General features: G+C 47.8%; 1 protein-coding gene across 1 annotated transcript in view; it reads left to right on the top strand.

Annotated features, from left to right (window-relative positions):
* The window catches only part of LOC125441807 (tubulin-specific chaperone cofactor E-like protein), a 132,598-nt gene that overhangs the window by 70,222 nt on the left and 37,497 nt on the right, over nt 1–24,879 (top strand). Inside the window, exons 13-17 of the mRNA XM_048512723.1 lie at nt 1,411–1,576; nt 10,499–10,911; nt 13,723–14,296; nt 18,320–18,912; nt 23,190–23,763. Coding sequence (XP_048368680.1) covers nt 1,411–1,576; nt 10,499–10,911; nt 13,723–14,296; nt 18,320–18,912; nt 23,190–23,763 — 2,320 coding nt within the window. The remainder of the gene's footprint in view (nt 1–1,410; nt 1,577–10,498; nt 10,912–13,722; nt 14,297–18,319; nt 18,913–23,189; nt 23,764–24,879) is intronic.

Below are 24,879 nucleotides of genomic sequence, written 5' to 3'. Positions count from 1 at the left end.
GATTGAACCTGGGGCCTTCTAGAATGCCAAGCAGAGGCTCTTCCACTGAGCCATGGCCCCTCCTAAAACAGGCCCTTGATCCATCAAAGTCTTGTGTACACAGAGGGGCAGCTGCTCTCCAGGGTCTCAGGTCTTTCAATATAACCTACCGCCAGATCTTTTTAGCTGAGGATGCTGGTGATTGAACCTGGGACCTTCTGCACGCAAAGCAGATGCTCCATCACTGAACCATGGCCCCTCCCATGTGGTCATGCATTTATCCACTAATAAGCCTCCATGCTTGGCATTTCCTCTTTTTTTCTGTTCTTATCCCAAATGCAGCTTCTGGATTGAGGAGGATGGAAACGTACCTTCCCTTTTCATCTGGACATTGAACCTATGATAACTGGGGGGCATAAGGCAGGGCAAGGTTCTGCTGAGAAGCTGTGTTCCATGCTTGGTCTTCAATAATGGCTAGGGTGGTGAAACTCCAGATGGTGGCTGGAGATCTGGGGTGACGACTGATCTCCAGGCCACAGAGATCAGTTCACCTGGAGAAAATGGTTGCTTTGGAGGGTGGACTATGTGGCATTATACCCCACTGAATCCCTCCCCAAACGCCACTCTCCTCAAACTCCACCCCCCAGATTTCCCTACCTGGAGTTGACAATCCTAGCAATGGCCTGTATGACGAATGGAAAATGAGGGAGATGGAAAGACATGGGGGATTGGAAACATGGAAAGGACTGGGGCTGTCCTTCCTTCCACTGCACACCAAACTTAATGGGCATTTGTTTGTTTGTTTGTTTACTTTTGTGCTGCTGAGTGACAGCTGACTTATGGAGGCCCTGTACAGTTTTCAAGGCAAGAGATGTTCAAAGGTGTCTGCCATTGCTTGGCTCCACATCAAGCCTCTGGTATTCCTTGTAAGGTCGTTTCCCCACTTGCCATCTGCTGCGTGCTACTCTCGCCAAGTAGCGCAGGGTCCCGTGGAACTCCCCACTACAGGGGTGGTGACAATGCAGCCGCCCCAACGCTGTCGCTCTCGCGCCCCTTCAGCTTGTGTCATTCCTGGCGCTCCTCAAAACGGCGCCTTTTGATGACCAGCCCCGCTGCTGGAGTCATAGGGAAGGCTTTCCAGGGGAAAGCACGCCAGAAATGGCGCTTCGCTGAGAGTATGCACGCATAACAAGAGCGGGGTGGTCACCGATGGTAAGTGGGGAAACGACCTAAGTTGCCCAACCAAATACTAACCAGGACCAACCCTGCTAAGCTTCTGAGATCTGACAAGCTCAGGCTGGTCTGGGGCAATCCAGTGATAAAAAGAGAAATTGAAAGGCTGAGGTTTTCCCCATAATTCTGTGGTTTTATGCCAACTTGGAGGCCTTGCGCTGCATCTTCTGAGAGAGCCCTGCCATTTTTGCCTTCCAGTCAGGCTTCAATGGTGGAAACAATACCAACTATTTTAGCATTCCTGGTTCCAGAACCACCGAAATAGTCAACATTGAAGAAACAACCAATGTCAACCTGCCTGGCCGTTGGGTCTTCAGAATTGATGGGAGAGAAATTGACCCAGCGAATGGATGCAGCGCCCGGGGTAAGCCACATACAACTTGCTTCTCTTTTGCTACCAAAATAGATGGTCCTTGGTGCATGTATATAGTTAACCCAGTTTTAAATCTGTTTAACTGGCCTCCATCAAATATGCTATAAGTAGAAAATACCGCTCAGATGAAACTTCCCAAGAATTTCAGGGGCGCTTGAATAAAGCTCTTTCAATGCACTTTGCAACTGGGTTTCACTGCGTGAAACAATGAAACCTGCTTGCAAACAATCATTAAAGTGCGTGATTGTTTTCTGATGCTGGTTTCACATATATTTACTTATTTATTTGTTAGATTTGGGAACCGCCCACCCCCGAAGGGCTCTGGGCGGTGCACAATAAATACAAATACAACAGTACATAATAAGTTAAAATTCATACATGCAAGTATTTTCGTATTGCTGTGATTTCTTCATGTTTCCTCATTTTAAGAACGTTTAGATTGATCTTATTAAAAAAAACACGAGTGACTTTCTGGGATACAAGGTTTTCACCTGACACCCAGAATAAACTCCTGGCTTCCCTTCAGTGAGAGGACTGTTAACCTATAGAGACTGGTTATTGATGAGAACAGCTTTCTCAATATAGCCCTGTCGTTGAGTGGTTAATGCATTGTTTTTGAAAGGCAAAGAGACCTTCTGTTTTCGTGTGTCTGTGTTAAAATTAATGCTTCCTTTATGGGGGAAGACAGTGTTGTGAAAGATAAGAAATTCCTAGTGTAGATTCCCCCTGCCTCACATGAACTTGACTCACTTTAGCCCTGTTTTGTTGACATATTACAGTGATGGCGAACCTATGGCACGGGTGCCAGAGGTGGCACTCAGAGCCCTCTCTGTGGGCACGCACAAACAGAGTCACCTCCACACACACACACAGACACATATCTGGGCTGGCCTGGGCCACTGGGCTCGATTATTAGCATTAAACCTAAGGCCTAATTTTGGGGAAGTAGTGTAGGTAACCCTCTTAAGCACTGTTAAACCCCACTGATTTTCATGCAAAGAAGAAAAGTGTGATCCTTTACCTGGGAGTAAACTCGGTTGCTGGCAATGGGGCTTGCTTCTGAGTATACCCTCCTAGGGTTGTGATTCACCCATTGGAAGAGTTGCACAATTGCTTCAAAGCAAAGCCACCGACTACCACCAAGCTTACTTCCGAGTAACGCATGCCTTGGAGCCAACCATTTTTTGTTAACTAAAGCCTCAGTATTCAGGTTAAATTGCCATGTAGGCACGTTGTGATAAATAAATGGGTTTTGGGTTGCAATTTGGGCACTCGGTTTCGAAAAGGTTCGCCATCACTGACGTATTAGGTTGGATCTAACAGATCCATTCTGCTAGCTCGGGCTTTTTCTGCCTTTGGGAGGAGCCTCCCAGTGGAAGGAAGGACCCAGAACCGGGCTCATTTGCTTTCTGTGTATTTTTGGTCCATAAATGACATACGTATTTATAAATGCTGTAAAAATGGCGTCAATGTAACAAATTAATATGGTTTGTAACAATATGGTGAGGGTATAAAGGGCAGTCACATCACAGCTGACTTACAGTGATCCTGTAGGGCACAGGTGTCAAACTCGCGGCCCTCCAGATGGTATGGACTACAGTTCCCATAATCCCCTGCCAGCATCATGCTGGCAGGGGATGATGGGAACTGTAGTCCATAACATCTGAAGGGCCACGAGTTTGACACCTATGCTGTAGGGTTTTCAAGGGAAGAGATGTACAGAGATGGTTTGCCATTGCTTGCCTCCACATCATTTCCCTGGAATTCCTTAATGGTCTCCCATCCAAGTTCTAACTGGGGCCAACCCTGCTTTAGCTTACGAGATCTGATGATATTGGGCTAGACTGGGCCATGCAGGTCAAGGCGACAACATATGAAACCGGAAAGGATCTGCCTCTACATCTCTGTTCTGTGTCTAACAGTGTTTTCCTGAGTGAATTCTGGGAGCTGAATTCAAGAGGGGATTCTGGAAGTTGGAGGGGTAAGCCACAACAGTTTGTGGCTTCCAATCATCATTCATTAATGTTGTTTTTGTATTGTTGTTGTTGTTGTTAGCAATATTAATTAGTACAAAGTGCTTCGCAGTCATTACCGCGCAAGATAGCGCAGGACAAAAGACAGCCAAGAGCTTTCCACATTAAAAATCGATCATGTTTAATATCCGTAATTTGCCTTCTCCTGTCACTTCTGTTCTTATCTCTGGGAGAAATGACAAATTGCAGAGTGGCTGTTGGGCAAAGCAATGGAGTCTTCAGTTGGTTCTAGGCTAACAAACAAATTGTGACATCATTGTTGTTGAGACAGATTTTTGCGATGTGTGGAAGGGCTTTCCAAGTGGGCAGGTACTTGCATGCACAAGCAGAAAGAGGGGGAAATGCAATTGACACAAAGGAACCAAAGGGCCAAGAAATAGAACTGATGACAATAGGGATAGCACACTTCAGTGGAGAGTACAGATCCAGTTGGAGCGCTGGGAAGTTGCTCTCGACTAGAGGTCATTTGTGAGCTGTTAAATTAACAAGAAAAACCATGGTAACTGACATGGGACAATTTCTTTCTGTAATGAGAGAGCCATTCTAGGTTGCATATGGGGGACAAAACAGGTTGTAGTGACGAACAAGAGACACAGAGGTGTTTCACCTGGTAGTCATCCATCCAACTATTAACCAGAGCCAACCCTACTTAGCTTCAGAGATCTGATGAGATTGGGTTAGCCTGGGGCATTCAGGCCAGGGCCAGAGAAAGCAGATCCAGTGAACTTTTTTCTCTCTGTCTCATAATACTAGAGCTTGGGGGCACCCACTGAAGTCAATGAGCTAAAGTTTCAGAACAGACCAAAGATTAACTTCTTTATTCAACGTGTCACACCTGTGGAGGTAGGGATGACCCCAAGCATATAGATGACTTTAAAAGGGGGTTAGGCAGATTCATGGAGCAGAAGTCCATCAGTGGCTACTAGCCAAGGGGAGTAGAGAGAACCTCTCCATCCACAAGGAGTAAACCTGTGAAAAGCAGTGCCAGGAGGCAACATTGGGGAAAGTCTTGGCCACCCTTCCTTGTTTGTTGGCCATCCAGTTGTATCCAGTCATCTCCTGTTGTGAAACAGGATGCTAGACTACAGGGGCCACTGGTTTGATCCAGCAGGACTCTTCTGGTGTTCTGATTTTCCTGTGAACCATGCCCCACTTTAGACATGAATCCTCCCTACTATACAGCAGTTATTCAGCATACCTGGCTTTCTGGGGTTTTCTAAACTCCTCCCTGCAGAGGTGTGTGGGGGGATGGTGCCTGGTAAAACACGTGCTCTGGGCACACATACCCCCTTCCGCACTCCATGTACTTTAGCTGGCGGCCCCGTCCCCGTCAGGCTGCTCCTTCAGCCGGCGAAAGCTCCGCTGGCTGAAAGAGCAGCCTGGTGGGGCAGGGTCAAGGGGAGGGGTGTGGGGGCAATTCTCCACCCCCCCACGTGACCCACTAATGTGCACTGGGGAACATGTGACCCCGCATGTCCTCGTGCGCGCTCCATCTCTGCCTCCCTGTGTTTCCTTTGCAAGTGAGTGTTTCAATTGCCTGTAAAACTTCCTCCCATGAGCCTGAGATTTGGATCCTGCAAATGAGAGGATAGATCCCTGAGAATTCATTCCCAATCAGCTGTAGAACAGGAAGTTGCAGCCAGAATTATGTTTCCTACTGAAATGGTTGGAAATAAAACCCCAGGACCAGAGCAGTGACTAAGGAAAAGAATAAACATGTTAAAGACCAAAATGCACAAAAATAACCATTCTTACACTTTTATCCTGGATCCTCCCCTCTGAAAAACCTTTCTGTTGCAAATTTGAAGGTCTGCAGCGGAATGCCCTGAGAGATCGGATTATTCCCATTATTTGCGCTTAGCTGAACAATTGCATGGGTGATGCGCTTGTAATTTGCAATTAACAGAGCATTGAAAAGAGAACCTTTGTTCTCTTTGCCGCCACCTCTTTTCTGACTTAAAGAACCTCTCATATTAGACTTTTGAAATGCCGGTACTGATAGGGGATTTCATTAACCTTCTCTTTAACAAATGCAACGCTCAACTGATAACAAGCAAGTCTTGCTGGTTTATTCCGGCACAAATGCCATCCGAGTTGAAAGACACCTTTTCGGCTGGTGAATTATGGATCAGAGAAGTCTCCAAGCACCCCCCACCCCAATTCCTGTCCCTGTGTGAGGTTTGTGTGAGCATCAATGAAGCCACGGCAGAGCTGTCTTTGTGATCCCACAAGGCCCTGGCCGCGTAGAGATTACAGTATTAACAGTTAACAACCGTAAAGAGGTCTGTGTAGGCTTCTTTTCACTCCTGAGACTTTTTAATGTCAGGAGGGAATATCCATGTTTCTGCCAATGTCAGGAATGGAAACTCACGTGGGTGTGGGGTCAGTCATGGGCCCTGGGAAATAGAGTGCTGAGGAAGGTCTGCAGGTGGGTTGGTCATCAGACCAGTGCTGGGAGGAGACACCTGCCCAAAGGAGAGATGAGACCGTGGCAGGGGCAAGCAAGCATATGGGGGACTCTGGCAGTCAGGGAGGGGTGTGGCCAGGCCAGGAGGGAGGCAATCAGGCATGCTGACAGCTAGAATAGAGCTTGGGGGTATACCCAAGGAAGGCCAAATTCCAGCTGCTGCCCAGAGAAAGATGCATGATCTTTTCTTTGGAATTATTTATGGCCAACGCAAGTGGAACCAATAAGAAGGAATGTCCCAGAGAGGCAAGCAAAGGTGGGGTCACTGGGGTGAGGTTGTGGTTTGTCAGTAGAGCGTCTGCCTGGTGTGCAAGAAGGTCCTGGTCCAATTGGCAGGCACATCCAATCAAAGCAATGACATAATGGCTGTGGTGAAAGAATTCAACCAAGACCCTGGAGAGCAGCTGCCAGTCAGAGTAGACAGTACTGACCTGGGAAGACCTTGAAAGGGTCTGACTCAGGGTAAGGCAGCTTCACATGCTTAAAATGGCCATTGTTGTTTTTTGTGTTCCCTTTTTTATGTTATAACTGTTGTAAGTTGTGATCCACTGACGATCCCTTGTTTTGTTGCTCTGTTGATAAGCCGCATCCAGTTGAATGTTCGGCTTATTCGGAGGAGGGCTGGAGGAAACAAATCAGGTAGACGAAGCACAAAGTCTCAAACAGATCTCTCTGGACTGAGCGGGGTGGGAGTTTAACCTCTTCTCCCCCAGCAAATTTGCTGATCACTGAACACACAATAGCACTGTCCTTATCTCTATAAGCCCTGGAAGAAAAGGATCCCTACCCAGTTTCTCTTCCTAACAGGGGCGGGGGTCAAAATTACAGCTGTGATGAGATTTTGGGGGGAGGGGCAGGCCTGCTATTTCCCTTTAAGAAGTGTCAGGAAACGGCACTTCCTGATCTCCTAGCGTTACATCCTGATCAGTACTCAGTCTCCTAAAGATCCATTCCAAAGTCTCCCATTCGTGTTCTGGACCAATATGATGTTCTCCTCTCTGTGGTTCCTTCTAAGTGCCCAATAGCAATCTTTCTATTGAGAGCCAGCATGGTGTAGTGGTTAAGAGCAGGTGCACTCTAATCTGGAGAACCGCGTTTGATTCCCCACTCTGCCACTTGAGCTGTGGAGGCTTATCTGGTGAACTAGATTAGGTTGTGCACTCCAACACACGCCAGCTGAGTGACCTTGGGCTAGTCACAGTTCTACAGAGCTCTCTCAGCCCCACCTACGTCACAGGGTGTTTATTGGGGGGCGGGGCAGGAAAGACGTTTGTAAGCCCCTTTGTGTCTCCTTAAAGGAGAGAAAGGGGGATATAAATCCAACTCATCATCATCTTCTTCTCTTCTGCCTGTTTGGCAAATCCTATCCGTTCTGAGGATCATCGCATACTCTGGAGCGTTGCTCTTAAATGCTGCCAGTTGGGCAGCGTAGCTTGGATTGCAAAAACAGCGGAGTGCCAAATGTCCAGAACACATCATCTTCGGCACTCTTATTTATAAAACAAATTACATTCATACACTGAATATCAATTTTTAACGCCTCTGCTTCTTGTCTTCCTTCCCACACTCTGCAGATGCCCTCCTATCAGCTTCTTTAAGGAAAGAAAAGCCCAACATCTTGTTACAGTGAGAGATCAGATTGCTCTAGTGAGCAAAAAGAATCTTGCAGGGAATAAAAGGATGGGTGGGGGAGAGAGAGCTGGCACGATGACCTCCAAACATCTCTCGGCAAGACAGGGTCCTTTCATTCTGCCTGTTGTGTTCACACTTTTACATTAAGTTCCCACCATTCTGGTCTCAATTTTTATTTACTTACTTTATTTATAGCTATGTTTGCCAAGTCCCCCTTGGGAGAAAGCTTATTTTCTGCTGCTCCGGATACTAGGATCAGGGGTAATGGGTTCAAGGTGAAGAAAAAGAGCTTCCACCCAAACATCAAGAAAAACTTTCGGGCAGTAAGGGCTGTTCAACAGTGGAATGCTCTACCTCGGAGTGTGGTGGAGTCTCCATCTTTGGAGGTTTTAAAACAGAGGTTGGATGGCCACCTGACAAGAGTGCTTTGATTGTGTGTTCAACAGTTTGAATGTGATCCTGTGGCCTTTTCACACATTCTGAATAATGCACTTCTAATCCACTTTCAACACACTTTCAAGTGGGATTTTACTGTGTGAAACAGCAAAACCCACTTGCACATGATCCCCGAGGTGCATTGAAAGTGGGTTGAAAGGTGCACTATTCAGCATGTGTGAAAGCACTGTCAACTCACTCACTCTTCAAGGGGCCTGAATGGACCTATGCCCAGAACATCAATTCACACAGAGGCACAGCAGACAGCCTCTCGGGAAGGTGATTGTTTTGCATAAGGCTCTTGCATTATCTGATTAATTGTTCCTCTTGGCATGCAGTGACTGTTCTTTGCTTTCCCTCGGGTAGGAATTTCAGAGGCCTTCTTAACCCATCCAGTTTCGACAGGCTAATATTTTATTCAGAAGCAAACAAGCATATGTGACGCTCGGCAGCCGGCGACTGTAATAAAGCATTGTTGCTCAGTTTGTGCCACTTGATGTCTAATTACCACTAATTCATATTGCAGGAAAACGAGCTATACGAAGCAATTGCAAATTAATGCCCCTTGAGTTGCACACATAATTCATCCATTGTTATTAGAATTCCGCTATGGCCATGTTGGTATATTTGAGATGTAATTCACGCCGCACGGAATGTAGTAATTTGCAGGTACCACAAACCCTAGCTGCAGCTTAATTGTGGTCAATGCACTGTGATTTGGAACGTGTTTGCTCTCCCCCAGCCCCTTATGGGTGAATGCAGATGTGACTCAAAATAAATTCCAAGAGCTTAATCATTTGCCTGCAGTTCTGTGGTCTGAGGAGGGGGAGAGGGAATTAGAATTCCTGAGACACAGTTTGGATCGAAGAAAAGTATGTGTGTATAGGAAAGTAAACACAAGGATTAGTATTGGGCTGAGGGGAAGGGGCTGAACAGAAATGAAACAAAAGACAGCCAGCAAATAACCAGAACTGGTCCCATTCTCACACTAAAACTGTACATAATGATGCCGGGCTATCACATCCAATGCTTGAAACTCACTTCTAATTGGAGATGTGCCCTAGCGAAAGAATTATCGTGTCATCAGCATATGATGTGGTCAAGTGTGTGTGTAAATACTGTACCTTTGCAGTGTTTAATCTGCATACATTACAGCTCTGTCCAAAGAGGGGGGTGAAATCCGCCTCCGGGAGCTGAGTGGGGTCAAGCCACCACTGGTATAGCCGGGGAGGTCCAGGGGAGGAACTGACACAAGTTGGCTTCCACCTGGCTGTTGCCACTGTTATGCCAGTGCCCAGGCTGTGGATTTATGTCACCTTTTTGGTGGCGTAAAACCATTAAGTCCAATGGCATAAATCCATTATGGCTTTTTTGTGTTTTTGGCCTCCCCACACTGCTGGAAAGCCCCCCTGGGAATGGCAGGGTGGCATGGCTGTAGTGCTGTCTCCAGGCACCCGGCCCTTTGGATGGGGCTGCCTGTAACGTGGGAAAGGGGAAATGAAATGAAGGAACGGAAAGTTCCTGCCCTCGCTCTCCCTCATGAATTATTTTCAGAAATTCTCCTAGCTGAAGGAGAATTAAAGAGGGATGGGATGGAGAATAGAGTGGACATTGGGATGGATTAGGGTTGTCAACTACCCAGTGGGGCCTGGAAATCATCCAGATTTACAACTGGTCTCATGACAACAGAAAGCAACTCCTCTGGAGAAAACTGCTGCTTTGGACTATAGGCTGTCTGGCATCACATCCTTGTTGAGGCCCCTCCCTCCCTAAGCTCCACCCCCAAATCTCCAGGAGTTTCACAATCTGTAAGTAACATTCCTAAAATTGCTAAAACAGTGAGGAAATCCACACATCCCTCAAAATATTAGAGCATTTATCTGAAACTGCTTAATCTGCAATAAACTCAGTACTAGGCATTTATAATGCTAGTTTGCCCAAAGGCCTGTGGGAATAAAATGTTCTGAAGTAGTCTCCTGAAGGATTTCAGAGAACTGGCAAGGCAAGGTCCCACTGAGATGTTGTCACGCCAAGGGAGCCACCTCAGATAAAGCCCCGTGCTTCATAATGGCCCTGGAAGAACAAGCTCTTCCATGATGACGAAGCACATGGAGGAGGAATCTCACGCTGCAGAAGGGATTTCCAAAGAAGACAACAGATGTGAAATACTCCAGAGTTCTCCGAATCACAATGTCAATGCTGTTGGCTTTGTGCGTGTTTTTTTCTTTCCAGGTGCGAAAGAATTTTCCAGGCTAAGAGCAAACAGGGACTAGGGATTGTGCGTTCTGATTTGCATGTAGCGTTCTGAGCTCTGAAATATTAAACACCGTGTGGCTTTCTTTTTAGGCCAGTTTCTCCGTCAAGGGGAGATATTTTGGGAAAACACCAACTGCTCCACCAAATGCCGTTGCCTGGATTTCAACAACGAGATCTTCTGCCAGGAGATGCCTTGTGGACCGTATGAGCTCTGTGAGATGAAAGACAAGTTCCACCAGTGTGTGCCAGTAGAGAGCAGCACATGTGTGGTCTTCGGAGACCCCCACTACCATACATTCGACGGGTTCCTCTTTCACTTCCAAGGGTCTTGCTCCTACCTTCTTGCCAGGCAGTGCTGGCCGGGATCCAACCTGCCCTTCTTCAGTGTGGAAGCCAAGAATGAGAATCGAGGCAGTTCGGCCGTCTCCTGGCTGAAGGATGTGGCTGTTGAGGTTTATTCACACAAGATAATCATCCCCAAAGGCAGCTTTGGGAAAATAATGGTGAGATTTAACTACTTCATTTTGGAGAGAAACCTGGTTTATTTTGTTTGCCTTATAGCAGTGATGGCGAACCTTTTCGAGACCGAGTGCCCAAATTGCAACCCCAAACCCACTTATTTATCGCAAAGTGCCAACACGGCAATTTAACCTGAATGCTGAGGTTTTAGTTTAGAAAAAATGGTTGGCGGCGTGCGTTACTCTGGAGTAAGCTTGGTGGTAGTTGTTGGCTTTGCTTTGAAGCAACCATGCAACTCTTCCTAAGGGTGAATCACAACCCTAGGAGGGTTTACTTTAGTTCTTCTCTTAGTTCTTCTCATGAAAATCAGTGGGGTTTAATAGCGCTTAATAGGGTTTACCTACGCTGCTTCCCGAAAACTAGGTCTGAGGTTTAATGCTAATAATCGAGCCCAGCGGTCCAGGCCAGCCTAGATGTGTGGGGGAGGGGGGCGACTCTGTTTGCGTGTGCCCACAGAGAGGGCTCTGAGTGCCACCTCTGGCACCCGTGCCATAGGTTCGCCACCACTGCCTTATAGCTTGGTTTGTGCTGTAGAAGGGGGAACTGCTGCTCTAAGAATAGGATTACAACCGTGATGACCTTGGATTGTTCCATCTATGTTGTTGGTACTTTATCACTGTAGAAGAAGAAGAATTGAATTTATATCCCCCTTTCCCTTCTGTAAGGAGACTCAAAGGGGCTAACAGACTCCTTCCCCCTCAATAACAAACACCCTGTGAGGTGTGTGGGGCTGAGAGAGCTCCAAAGGACTGTGACTAGCACAAGGTCACCCAGCTGGCATGTGTTGGAGTGAACAAGATAATCCGGTTCACTAGATAAGCCTCCACAGCTTAAGTGGCAGAGCAGGGAATCAAACGCAGTTCTCCAGATTAGAGCGCACCTGCTCTTAACCACTACACCATGCTGGCTCTCAGCTTTAAACTGTAGAAATAGGATTGCTTTAAACTGTAGAAATAGGATTGCCAATTCCAGGTTGGGGAAAAAATGGAGACATGTAGTGGAAGTCAAGGGCGGGCAGGGTCCAGTGGGGGGAGTGTCATGATGAATGGCAGGATGATTGTCATGGTTTAAACAAGTTTATTTACAGCTAACAACAGGATCAATTGGAACAGCTACTCAGAAGCTCTGAACTCTCCCAGTGGCAGACTCTAACTGGTTTTCCCAGGACTCTTAACTCCACCCCTCAACTCAAACTCTTAAAGGTGTATCTCAAGAAAAGGGACCTCAGCCAGGTATAATGCAATAGAGTCCATCCCCGTAAGCAGCCATTGTCCGCAAGGGAACTGATCTCAGTAGGCTGTAGATGAATTGTAATTCTGAAAGAGTGACCACTCCATGTAGGAGTAAAGTCCACATGAGGCTTCTTACTTTCGGAAAGAAATAAAAGTCCTTTATTTTGAAGGAGCTCCATATTGAGATATAAAAGTAGGGAAGGTGATCTAACTGTGTATCTTGGCTAGGATGGAGAGAGATTGCAGGTAGCATCTCTTGACCCCATGCTTAGAGAGAGAAACAGGAAGAGAAGTTAACCCCTGAAGTGGCGTTTTGGGTAAACAGAAAGCAGCAGAGCAGACAAGAAAATATAGTCAACTGGCCTATCTAGCTTACAAACTCGACTGCCTCCGCTGAAGTACTGGTGTCCTCTGATCATTGCTCTGCCCTTCACTTCCAACTTATTTCAAGAGTCCTCTTTTATTTTGGGAGCCCTAATTTATTTAACAGCAAGGCAGAGATAAAGTAGAGGTGGCTGCTTTTTTAAAAAAGCATTTTCAGCTGCAGCAAAAACCTGGATGCCTTGTGGCAAGTTGGGGGAGCAAACTGTGGGGCCATAAAGAATGTAGAGAGCATAAGCCCATAAAGAAGGAGGCCCATAAAGAATGCGGAGAACGTCAGCCCATAAAGAAGGAGGCCCATAAAGAATGCAGAGAATGTAAGCTTATAAAGAATGAGGGCTGGGCTTCCTGACCATCTTCCTTGTCTCTCAGAGATACCATTATACTTACATCCGAATGGTTGAATGAGGCTGTGGTATCATCTTATTTACTGCATCTTCATCCCTGAATTGGGGGTCACCCCTGGAAAAAAAATTAAAGCATAAAAAAAGCTGAAGCAGCTGCTATTTGGGGAAACAGAGGCTGATTCCGCATGGGCCAAAAACAGCGGTGTGAAAACTGTGTGAAAACAGTACAAACCCTCTTAGTCTGCTGCTTGAGTTGTCGACGCTTATCTGGGGAATTCAGATTAGCCTGTGCACTTCCACACACCTGGGTGACCTTGGGCTAGTCTCAGCCCCACCCATCTCACAGAGTGTTTGTTGTGAGGGGGGAAGGGCAAGGAGATTGTAAGTCCCTTTGAGTCTCCTACAGGAGAGAAAGGGGGGATATAAATCCAAACTCCTCCTCCTCCTCCTCCTCCTCCTCCTCCTCCTTCTTCTTCTTCTTCTTCTTCTTCTTCTTCTACTACTACTACTACTACTACTACTACTACTACTACTACTACTACACCGGTTTAAACCCTTTTATACCATTTTCACACCATTTTCACACTGCTGTTTTTGGTCCGTGTGGAATCAGCCAGAGTCTGTGAACAGGCTTGGAAAAAGGCAAACATTCTAACAATGAAACAAACTCTTTCATATTTAGCCCTGCCGAAAGCTCTGTTTGGGGCCCGAAGGCAGAAAAGGGGAAACATCCAGAAAAGTTTTATAGAGGTTTTAAGGCCTTGAAGAGTAAAGCTGTAATCTGACCTTTCTTGTTCACAATCTTCACAAGTGACATTTGGTTCCTCTCCTGCAGGTGGACGACTTGGTCATGTCTTTACCTGTTTTCTTGGAGCTGGGGGCAATCAAAATCTATCAGAGCGGTTTATCGACAGCAGTAGAAACTGACTTTGGCCTTCTGGTGACCTACGATGGAGAGCATTACGCTGCTATTTCCGTTCCGGGTTCATACATCAACGGCACCTGCGGGCTCTGCGGGAACTATAACAAGAATCCAGAGGACGATGTGTTGCGCTCAGACGGGAAGTTGGCCACGTCCGTGCTGGATCTGGGAGACAGCTGGCGCGTCTACCATCCCGAGTGGAAATGTTCTTCCGGCTGCTTAGACAACTGCAGCTTTTGCGACACTGTAATGGAATCCCTCTATTTTGGGTCTGACCACTGTGGCTTTATCAATAAGACTGGAGGCCCCCTGTGGGAATGTAGCGCCATCGTCGACCCGACTGCTTTTGTCCACAGCTGCGTTTATGACTTGTGCAGCATCCGAGACAATGGCACGGGAGGACTCTGCCAAGCCATTCAAGCTTATGCCTTGGTCTGCCAAGCTCTGGGGATCCCCATTGGAGACTGGAGAGCGCAAACAGGATGTGGTAAGCATTGCGCCTTGTGACAGAACCCTGGAAGGATACAAATGTCATAGAAATTCATTGAGCTGAGCCTGTCAAATCATCTCAGGGGTTCCAATTCATGGAATGGGTAACAGTCACGTGTCTGAGTATCTTTCAAGCTGTCCGTCAAGATCTCCTGGCATGGTGGAAGGAAGGGATTTCCAAAACACAAAGATATATCCCGCCGATACACAAGCCTCAATATAAAGGGCACAGTGTGTTTATTGTACTAGTGTGATTCATATAAACATCCACTTATCACTATATACTACTGCCTAATTCTAACACATAACAAATTCCTATTACCAAAACATACAATTCTTATACTCATACTCATAACATACAATTAAATATACAAACATCCAAGAACCCATTAAGAATGTGGCGGTTGGGGGGGTTAGCCCTCCCAGTTTATGTAGTCTGATTATATTAGCTTCCTCCTCTTCTTGGACCATAAAAACAAAAACAGCTCAATTGTCCATAACAAAATTGCAATTAGGCACAAGTCTTGGAGGTCATCCAAATAGACAGACTTCTCATTTCTCTCTGTCTGAGCATCTAAAACAGGCTCCACGTGTATTCTGTGTGTATTCCATGTGTCAGAATTAGGCAATAGAACACTATATAGTGGTTAGGTATAGTGATAAGTGGATGTTTATAAGAATTACACTGTGTACTTTATATTGAGGCTTGTGTATCAGTGGGATATATCTTTGGGTTTTGGAACTTATCTGATATACACCATTGGATATTGGGAGGGATTTCTCAGTCTGACTGGGAGTCCAGCCCACGGGGTTAAGATACTTGGACTTTTCCAGAGTGAACAGGGTGTTGGTGACTTGAAGGAATTGGACTGAAGTGGCAGCTTTGAGGATTTTTAGCAAAATCTCTCCTGTTGGAGAAAGGCTATGCCAGGTTGCCAGGCAGAGTTACCTAGACATCAGAAACACCATCTGAATCCGAGAAACTTCCCCAAAATATTCAGCAATTGCATAGGTTTACATTGGGAGCAGCAGTGGCGTAGGAGGTTAAGAGCTCGTGTATCTAATCTGGAGGAACCGGGTTTGATTCCCAGCTCTGCCGCCTGAGTTGTGGAGACTTATCTGGGGAATTCAGATTAGCCTGTACACTCCCACACACGCTAGCTGGGTAACCTTGGGCTAGTCACAGCTTCTCAAAGCTCTTTCAGCCCCACCTACCTCACAGAGTGTTTGTTGTGAGGGGGGAAGGGCAAGGAGATTGTCAGCCCCTTTGAGTCTCCTGCAGGAGAGAAAGGGGGGATATAAATCCAAACTCCTCCTCCTCCTCCTCCTCCTCCTCCTCCTCCTCCTCCTCTTCTTCTTCCTCTTCTTCTTCTTCTTCTTCTTCTTCTTCTTCTTCTTCTTCTTCTTCTTCTTCTTCTTCTTCTTCTTCTTCTTCTTCTTCTTCTTCCTCTTCTTCTTGGTCAGGAGGTGTATGCTGCAGGATGGTTGCCCAGCTAGATGTTCAAGGATATGTCCTTGTAAGTGCTTTAAATACGGGGAAAGTGGTATAAGATGTACATCACTTTCTACTCGTTCCCTTCCTCTCCCCACAACTGACAGGTGCTCTGAAGAACTGTGACTAGCCTGAAGTCACCCAGCAGGTTTCATGTGGAGGAGAGGGGAAACAAATCCAGTTCACCAGATTAGAGTCTGTGACTCATGTGGAGGAGTGTGGAATCAAACTCAGTTTTCCAGATTAGAGTCCACCTCCCTTAACTACTACGCTGTGTTGGCTCTAACAGCTCCCCCACCCCACCCCCAACCCCGGCCACGCACACCACTAGGAAGAAAATAAAATTAAAAAGCTGTATGCGATCGGACAGCAGAGCCAGAAGGGCCCAGATTCTAACAGGCATTGTTACTCTGAGATCTGATTCATCCCTTGCCGGTTTACAATCCGAGAAGGACAAAAGGACACTTGAAGTAACTAAGGGGACGGGAAGCAAAGGACAATCGGAAGCAAAATCCTTTTTAGCTTACTGCTCCCTCCTCAGGTGGAATACAGTGGGAGGTGGAATGTGAGTGCCCCATTCCAGGGAGAATCGGTGTGATTTACGGCTGACATTTTGGGCTGCGATTAATCAGGCGCATCCAAGCCATGCTGCAGCTTGTCTTTGCCTGTATCACCCACTGGCTTCACGCTCGCCTGACTCTTCAGGCTAAACTGAGGGCTCCTTTACTTGCATCTGCCTTTGGTCCTGGAGCCAGAGACCACAGTGCTTTGTTACCTACGTAGCTGACATGGGTAACTATCTGTTGAGGTAACTTTTATGGATTTTGGAGCCCCCAGAATCTATTCGGTGTGTGATCATATCACTGTATGGGCTTTTGCAATCCGATATTTTAAAAATCATGCCTGCCCGGAGCAGACTACAGTCTAAGGAAGGTGTTCCCGACACACCATGGGACCTGTGAACACATTTCCTAGCAGCCACCAAGTGTTTTCAGAAAGTCGAAGGGACCGTGTGAGGCTTTTGCCCAGCAAGGCTTTGGATTGGCCATTGGAGATTTGATTGGCAGCACAGATTTTTTTTATCAATGTTGTTTTGGCAGCAGCTGCCACCACAGCATAAAAGATTTTCACTGTGTGGCTGAAGGTGAGCTGTGGCAGCCATTTTGTGGCTGGATCCACCTCCTGTGGGTGCCGTTCTGGGGCTGTGCGCAACCCCTGGTTCTTGAATTTGAATGCTCAGAAAGGCTGGTTTAAGGCCCAGCTCACACATCCTGGAAACTGAGCTGGCTGGATGCTGAGATGGTGAACTGGACTTTGGCAGAACATCCCACTAGCTGGTCCGTTCTTGCCAAATCTCAGAAGCTAAGCAGAGGCTGTGTCCTCAGAAGTCCCCTAAAACATTCAAATGTTTTAGATCCTTTTCCCCAATAACATGATTCCCCCCACACACACTCAACCCCTAGAAACGATTCCTGGCCACCATTTCCCCCGTGCATTTCCCCAGTGCAGCCTCCAGCTGCGATTCCCTGAGTCTTCTGTAGTCAATGCTGTGAAGATCTGGAGAATGCTCTGAATTGCTCCAGAAACAGGGCAAGGGGCTTCTGCAGGCAAGGAGTGAGCTCACAAAATGGTGCTGGTTGAGAGAGAGCAAGGAAGGCATCTTATAGGGACCGCACAGGCAAACGAAGCCTTTTCAGCCAGATAATCTTTTCAAAAAGGGACTTGTTTGAAACGTTTCGAGGCCACAAATAAAATGTATTGGGGGGCGGGGGGACAATGCAGACCTTCTCACAGGAAACGTTTTATTTCCTGCCTCCAAATGTTTTAAAGTGTCTATGCGGAAATGGCCAGGGTCAACACCAGTGAGTACTTGAGTGGAAGACCACCAAGAGGTGGAAAATGGTAAACCACCTCTGTCTCTTGCCTTGAAAATCCTAAGAGGTCACTCAGTTATGACTTGATGGCACTCCCCACCCCCACCAATGACGACAACTTACTGCCAATGAAAAGCAAAGAGAGGGGGATACAATGGAGAGCCAGAATTGTTTGGTGGTTAAGAGCAGATGGATTCTAATCTGGAGACCTGGTTTGATTCCCCACTCCTCCACTTGAGTGGCAGAGGCTTGTCTGGTGAACCAGATGTGTTTCCGCACTCCTACATTCCTGCTGGGTGACCTTGGGCTAGTCACAGTCTCTTCAGAGCTCTCTCATCCCCATCTACCACACAAGGTATCTGTTGTGGGGATAGGAAGGGAAAGGAGCTTGCAAGCCACCTTGAGTCTCCTTACAGGAGAGAAAGGTGGGGTATAAATCCAAACTCCTCCTCCTTTTCTTCTTCTTCTTCTTCTTGGTGCATATCACCACCTGCAGTCTGGGCTGGAGCATCTGATCTCGGAAAGTCAGATTCACACGCCACTCTGTCCAAAATCCAAGTCCAATAATCCAACTGCTCCAGCAGGCTGGGAATCTAGATATTAAAGGGTAAGGTCTAACCATGGTAACTTAACATGAACGCCTGCTTTCTTCTAGCTACCACCGTGCAATGTCCAGAGTTCAGCCACTACGTGGTGTGCACCAGTAGCTGCCCGGCCACCTGCTCCGACCTCACAGCCCCCCTGACCTGCACGACCCCCTGCACTGAGGGCTGCGAGTGTAACGCAGGCTACATTCTCAGCACGGACATTTGCGTCCCCCTCCACCAGTGTGGCTGCGATGTGGACGGCAGATATTACTCTATCGGGGAGTCGTTTTGGGCCACCGTGGAATGCACGCTTCAGTGTTGGTGTGAGGAAGGCGGGGAGATCAGCTGTTTCAACTCCACCTGCCAAGAAGGCGAAGCCTGTGCTGTGGAGAACGGCTACCAAGGATGCTATCCCAAGCGGGAGACCTTGTGTCTGGTCTCTCAGGATCAAGTGCTGCAGACCTTCGATGGCGCCACCTTCCTTTATCCCCCGGACAACTCCTATACGCTGGTCAAGACCTGCCCAGAAAGACCCAACTTCCTGGAAATTGACGTCAGCAAAAAGAAACCTGAGACAAATGCTGATGGGCTACGGGCCTTGAGGATCCTGGTGGCCAGCCAGGAGGTCAAGATAGGGGGCATAGACAACTCTGAAATCAAGGTAGGTGTTGCAGCAGAAATGGCTTGAAGAGTTTCTTTGTGTCAAGTCGCAGGCAATTTATGGTAATCCGCCTTGAGTCTCCTTACAGGAGAGAAAGGTGGGATATAAATCCAAACTCTTCTTCTTCTATATAATGCTAGTGGGCTGAAGTCTCTCTGTTGCTCTGCTCGGAGATCCAGACAAGAGAGATGTTGCTAGAAACAAATGCAGTGGGCAAAGCAGGCAGCAAATCCATGATCATTAGTTACACTACAGTCGGCCGCTGAGCTGGTGGTTAAAACACAGGTCGTTTCCAGCAAAATAAAAGGCGTATCCTTGCAGAACGTCTCCGCTCTGGTTGCCGGTAATAAGAGAGGGGCCGGCTCTTTTCAAAATTTATCCTGCTGAGACGGAGCACTGATTGAGGAATGAAAGGCAGAGCTCAGCCACATCTGCGGCTGCAATTCTCACCCGGGCTGCTCTCTTAATACCCATGGAAGGAAGACTCAGAAAGAGTTTAGGCAACTGATCAAACAGCCGGCTGCTTCATCCCTCCTTTGCCAGCCGTTAAAATAATCATATGTCTTTTAAATGGAGGGGTTGTTTGGTTGTTGTTGTCGAGTCTTGTTTTTAATCTGCATGCTTTGAGAGAGAAAGGAAAACATCTCCTGGGGTGATGTTTGCCTGGAGAGCGCTTTGATCCGTCCCTTACCCCAAATCCTACTGTTTGCTGTCTCAGAGTTGCTGGTGGAGTATGACGTCTTGTAGCACAGAGGTGAACATGGCAGCATGGCCCAAAGGCCTCAGAGTCAGAGGTGGGACCCAGCAGGTTCTCACAGGTCCCCAAGAGTAGGTTACTAATTATTTGTGTGTGCCGAGAGGGGGTTACTAATTGGTGATTTTGCCACGTGATTTTTGCCTTAGTTATGCCCCTCCTCTCAGCAGTAGTGCGCAGAACTTGAAGCAGTCTAGCAGGAGGTGCATCGGCGTGTGTGGCAGCCTGCGCCTGCGTGCATTCGTTTCCTGCCCAAGGAACGGCACAGCAGCTGCGTTTACAACCCCGCCCAGGAATGCCCCGCCCCCGTAATGCCCGGCCACACCCCCATCATGCCCCGCCCAGCCCCATTGGCGCTACGCCACAGTTTGAATCCCACCACCATGGGAACCTGTTACTAACATTTTTGGATCCCACCACTGCTCAGAGTCAAAATGGCTTTCACTAGCCACCAGAAGCAGGGCTAGCCAGTGGCTTGTGGACATAACCTTGTGTTTGCTTAAAGAGGGTTGACCCCCTGGAGGGTGCTTTGCCGTACTCCTTCATCACATGGCTTGATTCACGTGCTTACATTGTGGGTTACACGGGGGTCTTCTTCACAGAGCACCTGCTCTTTGCTTGTGTGGTCTGGGTTATATGCACACAATCTGGCTGATGTTGTGTGGTCGTGGAGGCCATGATGGTGGTGACATTGGTTGGGGTGCAGATGTTCTAGAACTGTAGTGGCGAACCTATGGCATGGGTGCCAGAAGTGGCACTCAGAGCCCTCTCTGTGGGCACGCGCAAACAGAGTCCCCCCTCCCCCACACATCTAGGCTGGCTTGGGCTGTTGCGCTCGATTATTAGCATTAAACCTAAAATCTAATTTAGCAGTGTAGGTAACCCTGTTAAGTGTAGGTAACCCTGTTAAGCCCCACTGGTTTTCATGCGAAGTATTAAAGCACAGTCCTTTACCTGGGAGTAAGTTCGGTTGCTGGCAATGGGGCTTGCTTCTGAGTAAACCCTGCTAGGGTCATGATTCATCCGTTGGAAGAGTTGCACGGATGCTTCAAAGCAAAGCCACCGACTACCACCAAGCTTACTCCCGAGTAACGCACGCCTCGGAGCCAACTGTTTTTTCTAAACTAAAACCTCAGCATTCAGGTTAAATTGCCATGTAGGCACTTTGCGATAAATAAGTGGGTTTTGGGTTGCAATTTGGGCACTCGGTCTCGAAAAGGTTCGCCATCACTGTTCTAGAAGGTTTGCCAACCTCCAAAGCTCCCAGAATTACAACTGATCTTCAAACGACAGGGATCAGCCCTGCCTGGGGAAAAAACACCTGCCGTGGAGGGCTAACTCTATAACTTTGTGCCTCTTTGGGCCTTTCCCCACTTACCTTAAGCCCCGCGCTACTCTCCTCAAGTAGCGCGGGGTCCCCAGGCACTCCTCACGACAAGGGCAGCGACAGCGCAGCCGGCCTGACGCTGCCGCTGTCGCGCCCCCTCAGCGCGCGGCATCCTTGGCGCTGGGAAAAAGGGCGCCTTTTGATGACCCCGCGCACGGCATAGGGGGGATCATGGGGAGTGGGGAAACGCCCTTTGAAGGCCATCCCTTTCCCAAACTCCCGCCTCTCCAAACTGCACTCCCGAAATCTCCAGGAGTTTCTCCACCCACAATTGGCAAGCCTGTGATCTATCAACCTTGTATGAAGTTTGACTCTCTGCTGGCAAAGAGGGGCCTTGTTAGATCTGGTCTTATTTATGGAGAAAGAGTTGATATGGTACCGCAAAGGTGCCTTGTATCAGTTGTTCTTGGCACGGATATGGCCTTCCCTTCTTCCTGGCTTTGCTGGTCCATACTGCTTTGGTGCAATTTGTGTGTGTGTGTGTGATTTTTGTCCAGTTAAGAGAGCCATCTTGTTGCATCTTTTGCAGAGAGACAAGGGAATAAATAATTTTTGGAAGAGAGAAAGGAGGCGTAAGGGCCACCGCATGCCACGGGGGACCCGTGTGCACATCTCTCTCTGCCTTTCTTTGTCCTGCTGTCATTTCTGTTCAAACAAGATCTTCAGGTTCCAGAAGTGCTACGAAAACCTGTTAAAACTGCACAGAGGAAGGGAGCGGAAGGAAACTGCACGCCCAGCGATGCCTGTGAGGCCACCTTCAATCCTTTAGGAACAAATACTTTCCCCCCTGTCTCTGGTCCTTATTGAAACTTTGCCCGAAGAGCTGGCTCATGCGCATGGGGCATCACTGCCCCCCAGTGGTTGGAATAAGGCGTGCTTCACTCGGGGTCTGGACTAAGCAATTAACGTTACCTTTTTATTTCCATGTGAGGAGGAGAGAGAGAGAGGGGAAGAGAGAGAGATTTTAAGAGCATCAGGCATACTTTCTAGCTAACCTGACGCTAACATCCTTGTGATGTAGTTTTACTGTGAAAACCAACCGTAAAAACTCCTAATAATTAGATCCTGTCTGGTTGCGCCTCCCACACCTGCCTGCACAGTCGACTTGTTATTTCCACTAAATGCATGTTGGCATGACTGCAGGCTGATCCAACCAGCAGTTATCTCTTTAACATGCCCCTTTCAATTATTGACTCTGTTCTGAGACCACCTTGGGTTTGAAAACAATTCACTAGACGGCAGACGCACAAACCTGCCTGATGTTGAACGAGCCCATTGGTCCATAGATCTTTGGTCTAATCCAATAGGGTCACTCTTATGTTTTAGTGGGACACTTTATATGTTTAAGTGGATTCTTTACATGTGATTCTTTACAGGGAGCAGCAGTGGCGTAGGAGGTTAAGAGCTTGTGTATCTAATCTGGAGGAACCGGGTTTGATTCCCAGCTCTGCCGCCTGAGCTGTGGAGGCTTATCTGGGGAATTCAGATTAGCCTGTACACTCCCACACACGCCAGCTGGGTGACCTTGGGCTAGTCACAGCTTCTCGGAGCTCTCTCAGCCCCACCCACCTCACAGGAGATTGTAAGCCCCTTTGAGTCTCCTGTAAGCCCCTTTGAGTCTCCTGTAGGAGAGAAAGGGGGGATATAAATCCAAACTCCTCCTCCTCCTCCTCCTCCTCCTCTTCTTCTTCTTCTTCTTCTTCTTCTTCTTCTTCTTCTTCTTCTTCTTCTTCTTCTTCTTCTTCTTCTTCTTCTTCTTCTTCTTCTTCTTCTTCTTCTTCTACCACATGCTCATTAGGAAAGCCCACCCACAATAGCGGTAACTTTGTGTCTCTTGGAGATGCGTACTGTGTGAAAGTCACTGCACAATGTGCAAAAAAGGTCCTTAGATTATAAAAAATTCCACTTGACAAATCTATCCGAGCAAATAACCCTAAGTGTTCTTGATCATCAGATTTCCCACATTTCTTCAAAATACATCTCACACGCTGCATCTTCGTTGTTTCCTTGCCTGTCCTTCTCTGCCCAGCTCTGCGTATCCTTTGTGAGCTGAAGCAAGGGAAGAGAAATGTCATGGCCTCGCGGGACTCTTCTCAGCAATGTTTTTCTTCGCTGACTCCTTTCTTTCATTTGTAGGTCAATGGATACAAAACAGAACTGCCATATTTTCACCCTTCTGGTCAACTGGAAATTTACCGGAGCAAAAACGGAACAGTGGTTGAATCGGAAGGACTTGTAAATATCCAGTACTTAGACACAGGGATAGTGGAAATCCACCTCTCAACTATTTATTTCAACTGCACCGGGGGTCTCTGCGGCTTTTTCAATGGGAACATCAGCGATGAATTTTGCTTGCCCAACGGGAAATGCACGGACAACCTGGTGGTTTTCCTGGACAGCTGGACGACCTTTGATGAGATCTGCAACGGGGAATGCGGAGACCTCCTCAAGGCCTGCAACAACGATTCGGAGCTGCTGAAGGACTACCGGAGCCGGGCGAAATGTGGCATCATCAACGACCCCACCAACAGCTCCTTCCTGGAATGCCACTCGGTGGTGAACGCGTCCGCCTATTACCGAACCTGCCTCTTCCGCTTGTGCCAGAGTGGAGGGAACCAGTCCGAGCTCTGTGATTCGGTGGCTCGCTACGCCAGCGCCTGTAAGAATGCCGAAGTGGAAATCGGCCAGTGGAGGAGCTTCAGCTTTTGCCGTAAGTCTTGCGGGGAGAAGAACTCTGTCCTGGTCTCGGTTACAAAGCAACGGCATTAGAGCTGAGCTTAGCCTCCTGTTTGGGTGCTGTGTGGTTTCCGGGCTGTATGGCCGTGTTCTAGCAGCATTCTCTCCTGACGTTTCTCCTGCATCTGTGGCTGGCATCTTCAGAGGATATTGATCTTCAGAGGATCAGGAGAGAATGCTGCTAGAACACGGCCATACAGCCCGGAAACCACACAGCACCCAAGTGATTCCGGCCGTGAAAGCCTTCGACAATACATTAGCCTCCTGAGTCTCTTGGGGTCACAATTACTCCCTGACACATCTTTGTGTTGGATAACATGGTAAGCTAACTACCATGGGAAGGAGGGTGGCTGAAGAATCTAATTGTGTGTATGTGAGTCTTTGAGCTCTATCAGAGTTATGGCTTATATAGTGCCAGTTCAGGTTTTGAGAGGCCCTGGCCAAACAGTGCCCTGGGCACCCTTCTGCTGTCTACCAGCCCACCTTCAAATATACCCAACATGTGTTGGGAGCCAGCGTGGTGTAGTGATTAAGAGCAGATGCACTCTAATCTGGGAAACCGGGTTTGATTCTCTGCTCTGCCACTTGAGCTGTGGAGGCTTATCTGGTGAACCAGATTAACTTGTGCATTCCAACGCATGCCAGCTGGGTGACCTTGGGTTAGTCATGGTTCTTTGGAGCTCTCCCAGCCCCACCCACCTCACAGGGTTTTTGTTGTGGGGGGAGGGAAAAGAGATTGTAAGCCCCTTTGAGTCTCTTTACAGGAGAGAAAGTGAGGGGTATAAATCCAACTTTTCTTCTTTTCTTCTTCATGCTCCTTTCCACCCATCCCCCACTCCCCTTCGTGTTTCCCCACCTGACTGTGCCTCTTTCCCCCACTCAGAAGCCCTCTCATGGCCTGAGTCCACATGGATGTCCATTCCCCAGTTGAACTAGCTGGTACATGCAGTTTGTAAGGCTTCCAGAAGTGTATATCCTCCCTAATCCATACCAGGAAGGGTAAGGGAGGCCTTGCAGTCAAATGGGCAGTGAAGGACGCGTGGCCAGGTAATAGGGAAAATACAAGTGCTGGGGTGGGGAGAGTCAGCGG

This window comes from Sphaerodactylus townsendi, linkage group LG12 (genome assembly GCF_021028975.2).
Source record: "Sphaerodactylus townsendi isolate TG3544 linkage group LG12, MPM_Stown_v2.3, whole genome shotgun sequence".
NCBI classification, from domain to species: Eukaryota; Metazoa; Chordata; class Lepidosauria; order Squamata; family Sphaerodactylidae; genus Sphaerodactylus; species Sphaerodactylus townsendi.
This window is presented reverse-complemented; position numbering and strand designations above follow the sequence as displayed.